Here is a 7,377-nt window from a genome sequence, read left to right as displayed (position 1 = left end):
TAAGAAAAAATATTAAACAAAATGCCTCTTGAGGGCATGAAGAGACACAAAGTCCACCTAGCTCCCACTTGATTCCCATGTTACATTTTTTCGGAAATTCTCTTCAGAACAGAGAGAAGTACACTTTAGACAAACTGCTCCCATCTCCACATTTTACACACAAAATCAAAAAAACAAACAGATATCAGTTCATTGGGGTTCCCTGATGCTCACGGTCTGGTAATTTTTTTATAGGAGCCATAGTTTTAGAACAGGTGTGTTATGTTTTGCTTGGAGTTTTTTGTTGTTGTGTTTTACTTGTTGTTTGCTCCTTTTACTGCTCACTACTCTGTCTTTCCGTCTCTGCAGGGCTGGTGTGTGACAGGGGGGCGTGGCTGGTTTACTCCTGGCTGCAGATGAGGCACACCTGTCCTCACTCACATGATCAACCTGCTCTTTAAGAGCCTGGCCCTCACCTCACTTCTCTGCCAGAGAATTACATGCTGTTCCGCGGTCCGGAGTGCCTTTCTGCAGCCTGGAGTCTGTTGTTGTTTCACTTCGCAGTTTGTTTAGGAGTTCTTTTTGAGTTTTTGTCGGGAACGTTTTCCCGCAGCTTCGTTTTTGGACTTACTACGGCCAGCCAGCTCCCTGTAGTCCGTACCTGCCTTGGACTACCTTTGTTTATTAAACACGTTGAAACTTTATTTTTGTCAGTCTCTGCTTTAGAGTCCAAGTAGTATCCAAACTTCACAAGGTGGCCAAATTGTCAGATATAATCCTCAATGCATTCTTAATGGGACTCAGTGCTGCAGTTGGTAAATCGTCATAAGTTGTCTCCATTGTAACCATTGATTTCTGGGTTTACACAAACACAGATTATTATAAACATTCATTCACTACTACTTACATTTAATATATTTATGTAACTCCTTCAGCCGAATTTCAGCTGCAGGAACCATTCAAATATCAAACTATTCAGCCTTTTCAGCACATGATGGGAAACTTTCAACTCTTTCAAAATAAGTTGTACTTTTTAAAATATTCAGCTTTTTAAAAGCTTTTTTTAACATGGAATTCATTGCAATGCATTTGAGCTGTAACAATTTGATTCAAACCATTTCACTTTTCTGCATTTCTCTGCTAAGTTCAGCAACACACTTACTTGGCTAAAACAAAAAAAAGCAGCTACCATTCAGCTAATAACATATTCAGCTTTTTCTGCATTTTCAGCTAAATTCAGCCACAAATGTTCACAGTTTACAGCACTCGCACGCATTTTCTGCAGGAAATGCATTTTCTAGTTCATTGCTGTTCATCCATTTCATATTGTAAGCAAAATAGCATTACAGGGGGAACAAATCTGTTCATTTTAACTAATTTAACTGTAGTGACTTGCACGGTTCCCATATGGTTCATCTAATATTTATAACAGTTGTTGCTGATGATTTTTAGGCCACTGCAACACTGCGTTGATAACACACCAACCTCAACAAGCGCTCCAACGCTGCAGGATCAAGCACACAGCGTTTTATGACCATACGTTTTATTTGACTTCAGCACAAGCTTGAGTTTGGAGCTCTTCATCAGACTGAGGTAAACAATGACCAGCGCCACCACGTATGCTTTGTATCTAAGTGAACAGGGCAGAACCCATTTTTAAGATTTGTTCTCGTCTTGGCTTCAGGTAACACAGTTATGGGTGCATTGACTAAGATACCCCTGTAACACGTCCTACACCTGCGCTAGGTACAATCCCAATCACACACACACACACAGACACGCAGTGAGGCTGACACCCCCCCCCCCCTCTTGTGTCCCCCACAGATCACCATAATGACACAGAGGGAAACCCCCTACTGGCTCTGCTCTTGCTGCTGGGCATCCCGGCTGGGATCTGCTGCTGCTGTCGGAAAAATATTTTTAAGAAGAAAGCCCCCCACGCTACAATGCTGCAGGTACTGCATCTGGAGAAAGTTTGACTCTTTTTTTAAATCTGTTCCTGCAATATGACATTTGACAAGACTGACTGTTATTTAATCTGAGAAAAATTTACAAATGATCAGTTATGGAAATAATTATTAGTCACAGCCCAAAACAGTGGATTGCCTCATCTTTTGTCTCTCTCTCCAGAACTCCCCACATGTAATTCACCCCCCCCCCTGTGGTCCTGTTGGACCTGCTCCCCCATACAACACTCCAGGACAGCCAGGCGTGGTGAGACTCTAAAGAGCTGATGGCTGCTCTTTCTTCAAAAACATGTCTTCATATAGTTGGCTGTGTATTGCACAGTTGCACAGCGTGATGTGTGGTGTTGTGTTTGTGTGTTCACAGGTGTACTACCACGGGCCGGACCCCAGCACGGTACTGACACATCACCACACACTTCATCCATTTACATGATCATTATGAACTTCTCTGGTGTAGTGATTGTGCAATGCTCATTAAAGGCAAGTGTGCTTGTTTCTTGTGTATTAGGGTCCTGCAGTCCATCCTCCCCCCGGACCAGGGCAGTGGAACGGCCCCCCCCCCTCTCCTGTTAGTATCACACTACAAGCGTGCTTACCTAAGTTTCCATGAATGTGATTAGCCCAGCCAAGTGCTCTGACAACACTACACCCACACAGCTCTATGCACAGTCACTTTATTCAATGCTGATTCTTGTTTTAGCTAGTTCTCTGTTATTATAAACTCTCTAGATTCTCTGTGATCCTGCCCCCTCCCTCACTGCTTTCTAATCTAGCTCCTTTTCTTTGGTCTGCAGGGATTCAACCCGGGGTACCCAGGCTACCCCCCCCAGAACCCTTCCTATCCTCCTGCTGGTCCAGCTATGTTTCCCCTTGCCCAGCCTCCACAATGGAACGGTTCACCTCCAGGCCAGTACCCCCCTGGACCTGCAGCCCAAATGGTACCAGTTCTTGTTTGACATCATTCAAACACATTTACTAATGCTATAGCCGAATTACACAAATTGGAAAAGAGTTCACAATGTTGTCAAAAGTAAACAAATCTCCTGCAAATTGAAATGACAAATGTCGGTTCTCTCCACCTGTGTGCAGGGCTATGCTTCAGCTCCAGCCATGTACAGTGCTCCACCTGCAGCCGCCAGTGAGCATGCTCGGGAGGAGGCGAAGACCAGCAGCATGGCAGCCTCCCCCGCCGACCCCCTGCTGACTGCCCCATCACAGGTACACACACACACACACGCACGCACGCGCACACACACAAAGTGCTCCTTCCACTGCTAACCTCTAATTTAAGTTTCAGATAAGATTTGTTGTTGTTCCCCATCACTTATATAGAACCCTTCATGATGGGTTTTTACATTTTTTTCTACAACTGGCAACAAGTATTTCAATACTACTGTGGATCCCATTTTGACACAAAATGCCTTCAATTTTCAATTCAATTCAAATTCATTTAGTGCTGTCATTCTCAAACTCCCCATGTGCATATGTGATGCTCATTACATGGGAAAACATATTGTGCACTATAGAATAAAGTGAAGAGAAGGACTGAACCACTGGGCAGAATAGTTGCAAAAAATAAAAACATGTTTGACACCTGCAGAGCATGTGCTGCTGCTGTGATAACAGCATCACCCATGTTTTAGATTTATCTTCTGGAGGGACCTTCCAAAAAAGCTGTCTTCAGGGCAGGAAGAAGCTTCTTCAGTCTTTGTAACAAAGAGCAGCGTCTGGTGGCCTAGCGGTTGACACCTCTTCACCTCATTGCATGTCTATGTATAATCTCACATTTTCAATAAAAGACAAATATTATGACACATTTCATTTCCACCCTCCAGTCGGAAGCTGCGTCCTCTCCTATGGCTCCTGTGGCCCCCTCCTCCACCAACATCCTACGTTCTGCTGATGACGCCTTCCAGTTCACGATTGAAGGAGACAAAAACTCCACAAGCTTCCTTTAGGGTGCTTCACCTGGAGAACTTTGTTCTTACAGGTGGAAACAATGGAGAGTAGATTATATTCTTTGTCTCCTTGATCCATATTTAATCCCATCTCCCTGAGGAACAAGTGTTTTTAGGCTAAATGAGCAATCATTTTTGGAATAAGACCTACTGACTCTTTTGCAGTCGGAGTCCATTGTTTGGGGATTTAATTTCCAGAGTTGATGAGACAAAGAAAGGATTTTGTTTCTTGACGAGTAAGCATAGGGAATAGAAGTGTATTTTGATAATTTGATGAGTAAATCTAAACAGCAGGGTTCAAGTTGAAAATATGTCTTAGCACATGCTTGTGTTTTTATCTACATTTTATTTATTAATCCTTTTTTCTGTTGTTAATTTGAGAGGAAGCCACCAATCAAGCAAAATACTTGAGAGGAAGTCGAAAGAGTCAGAATCAACAAAAGAAAAGCAAGCAGTCCACAGAGCCAACCATTGGCTGCCAACCATTGGCTGCCAACCCCTCAACAGTAACTCCTCCTAGACTGCCTGATATGAGAAATGCTTCACTGGCAAGGTGTGTTCAGACTAAAGACTAAGAAAAATATTCTTTTTTATTTTACTATGAATTTGGAATGTTTTCAGTCTGTGATTTTGGCAGTCTATGAGAGGATAAGACACTGACTGTAAAGGTGTTTTAATATATCAAACTTATGTAAGTGTCACATTCTGAACACACTTTGGGGTAACATTACTTCTTCAACAGTGAATCACCATCTCAGGTTGGCTTACGTTTCAGTGTCATTTAAGACTCTTTCTTGGTGGCAGATCATCTGCAACCCACATTAAGGTCCTTTGTATGTCAGGAGCATCCACTGTCTGGAGGCAGGTCGGGGTCTCTAGTCAAGCACTACCAGTTGGGTTATGCTTGGGCGGGTCTGATTTCAGAAGTTCACTCAGATACTGACTTAACTGGAAGTACCGTTTTTAAATTGATAAACCAAAATCTACCTCATATTTAGATTCTATGCCTCTTCATATGTCAACAGTTGTGTTTGTATTAGTCAATGCTATGATTGTGTAAAGAAAAATTGGTAATGGGTTTGGTGTAAGTACTGAACTAAAATGTTAGAATGTACCAGAAGAACCACCCTGACTGCCTTTTAGCGTGGCCTCATACCTCCTGACTATTACAGCAAAAAAGCATATCACTCCATCCAGAGCACGTGTCCTAGACTTTATCATCAAACCAAGGTGGAGCTGCATTAAGTTAGACAGTGCAGCGTAATGTTTGTCAGCTGCTGAGTCTGCCATGAAGATTTAAGAATACACGCATTGATTTTTACAGACCAAGTGCCACCACATCAATATGCTTTGCGCTCTGGTGCTTTGTTACTCTTTCATATAAGACCACTAAACAGTAGCTGGACGTTCCCGTCCCTCCTGATATCCAGATGGAGGCTGCAACATTCCTATATATCTAAAATGTTCACCAAAAATACACTGTGGGTGTTTATTCAACTGTAAATAGCATCAATAATGCCTTTCTTAACAGGATTGTAGTCTTTCGTTTTGTCTCTGAAGGTGAGTTAACGGGTATGACCTTAGATTCATGTTGTGTCCTGCATATGGTGGGGAGGCAGCTAGCTCTCTTTAGCCACTACTTCAACTGAACAGCCAACTAAGGTCTGTTTTTTTATTTTTATCTTTGTGTTCTAAATCCTTTTTTTTGTTTCATGTATGGCAACCTCAAAATGAACTGCGGTTGAACATGTTTTTGTTTTTTTGTAAATGTATTCAATGATACTAACAAAGTGTACATGTATTTGATGCTTGGGTATTGTATGGTTGGTTCTTTGGTCTCTCCAGTTCCATCCCCCTATGGATACCATTGAACATTTGGATTCATACCTCTCATTTTATAACAACAAATAAAATATACACACTGTATATGGATGTGCAACTCTGTGTCAATGAAACTACGCATGCATATGAGATTCTGGAGTGTTTAATTTCAAAATCACAATTAAAATGATTGTACAGGAGAAAGTTAGACAGAGAGCTGGAAGATTATGACTTGATATGACACTGATAATAGACCCATTGGGAAATAACTGTATAAAAGAGGATGGGTGAATTGAGAGACACTGTCCTGCTCTGCTGCTCAATCCTATATTCGGAAGGCAGCATTTTCTGTTTGGATTCCACAAGCTGTCACCATCAGTGCTACAACTCTTCACTTTACACATTTCCGGGACTTCATTACATTACATGTCACTTGTTAGACACTTTTATCCAAAGCGACTTACATACATTCAGTACTGTAGACTATCCCCACAGGAGCAACTTAGGTGAAGTGTCCCAGGGACACAACGACATGCTGACTGCAGTGGGACTCGAACTTGCTACCCCCTGATTCGAAGTCCAGCACTCTATCCACTGAGCCACAGCCACCCCAGACTTCATCAGATAACAGCTTTGACATCATCCCATTACACAGTGATTTGCCTGCTACAGGTAGCTGGTTCAGGTGCGGTAGGTAGTCTAGGTTCGAACGTGTGTTTAACTCTTTTAACACTCGACAGAACAAGTGGTTGTGCCACCTCAGTAGTAAGGACCATGCCACAGTGATCGTTAGACATTTAATGAGATGAAGAGTATTAGATATTGAGGATGGATGGGAGGATAAGAATGGATGTGGGGAAAAAATTTGAGTTTAAGCCGGGTGCATAGTTTTATTTTTCCTGGCATTGGCTTTAACTCTTTGAAAACTAAAAACAACACATCACTTTTTAGAATGGATCCTTACATTTCCACAGCTAGTACATTCAGACAACACAGAAACGTACAACATTAAAAAATGATCCACTACAGTTTGTACATGGAGCCAAATTCTACTTGGATACAACATTCATGTCCCATGTCATAGTGTTCCCAAACTAACAGCAGCACTTCCTGTGGTTTCAACCACTTGATGTAGAACCAGTTATTTCTGGTTCCCTATGAGGACTGTCATTCACTTTCAGGTTGTTCAATATTGTTAAACAGTGCAAAAGGGCCGAGCTGTTTGAGGCAAAATCGCTGGCAGTGGATAGGCTGCATAGATTGAGTGTACTGTGAACTGAATACTGAGTGGAAGTGAACAGAGTGCTCGCTCTGACTGGCTTCATTCAGGCAGCTCCTATAAACACATGCATGAGCAAAAAAACATTGATCACCTACAACTGGGGTAAGAAAGAAAGACGGCAACAGAATAATGTTTAGACAGAGCTGGGAGAGACTTTGTTACAAGTAAAAGTCCTGCATTCAAAAAGTAGAAAAGTGTTAGCATCAAAATATAGTTATAGTGTCAAAAGTAAAAGTATTGATTGTGCAGATTGGTCCATTTCGGAATAATATATATGATATGTTTTATAATGATTGATCATGAAAGTGTTCTCAAAGCTGGTAAAGGTGCAGCTAGTTTGAATGACTTTGTATACTGCAGGGTAGCTTGT

The 7,377-nt window shown here is 41.8% G+C and overlaps 1 protein-coding gene across 1 annotated transcript; it reads left to right on the top strand.

The window, feature by feature from the left end:
* The first annotated feature begins 1,266 nt into the window (after positions 1 to 1,266).
* LOC104956408 (cleavage and polyadenylation specificity factor subunit 6-like) lies at positions 1,267 to 5,870 on the top strand. The gene is made up of 7 exons (XM_010783894.1): positions 1,267 to 1,934; positions 2,110 to 2,193; positions 2,311 to 2,340; positions 2,455 to 2,514; positions 2,741 to 2,884; positions 3,036 to 3,164; positions 3,782 to 5,870. Exons 1-7 carry the CDS (start codon positions 1,926 to 1,928, stop codon positions 3,902 to 3,904), a joined length of 579 nt encoding a protein of 192 aa, XP_010782196.1. The 5' UTR covers positions 1,267 to 1,925; the 3' UTR covers positions 3,905 to 5,870.
* The last annotated feature ends 1,507 nt before the right edge of the window (positions 5,871 to 7,377 follow it).

Source organism: Notothenia coriiceps, unplaced genomic scaffold (assembly GCF_000735185.1).
Source record: "Notothenia coriiceps isolate Sejong01 unplaced genomic scaffold, NC01 NC01_scaffold00025979, whole genome shotgun sequence".
Classification (NCBI taxonomy): domain Eukaryota; kingdom Metazoa; phylum Chordata; class Actinopteri; order Perciformes; family Nototheniidae; genus Notothenia; species Notothenia coriiceps.
This window is presented reverse-complemented; position numbering and strand designations above follow the sequence as displayed.

Bases quoted from the DNA above. Each gene is read 5' to 3' on its own strand.
- LOC104956408 (XM_010783894.1), top strand. The intron at 2,341-2,454 runs GTACTGACACAT...CTTGTGTATTAG, and splicing joins ACGGGCCGGACCCCAGCACG to GGTCCTGCAGTCCATCCTCC. The intron at 3,165-3,781 runs GTACACACACAC...TCCACCCTCCAG, and splicing joins TGCTGACTGCCCCATCACAG to TCGGAAGCTGCGTCCTCTCC.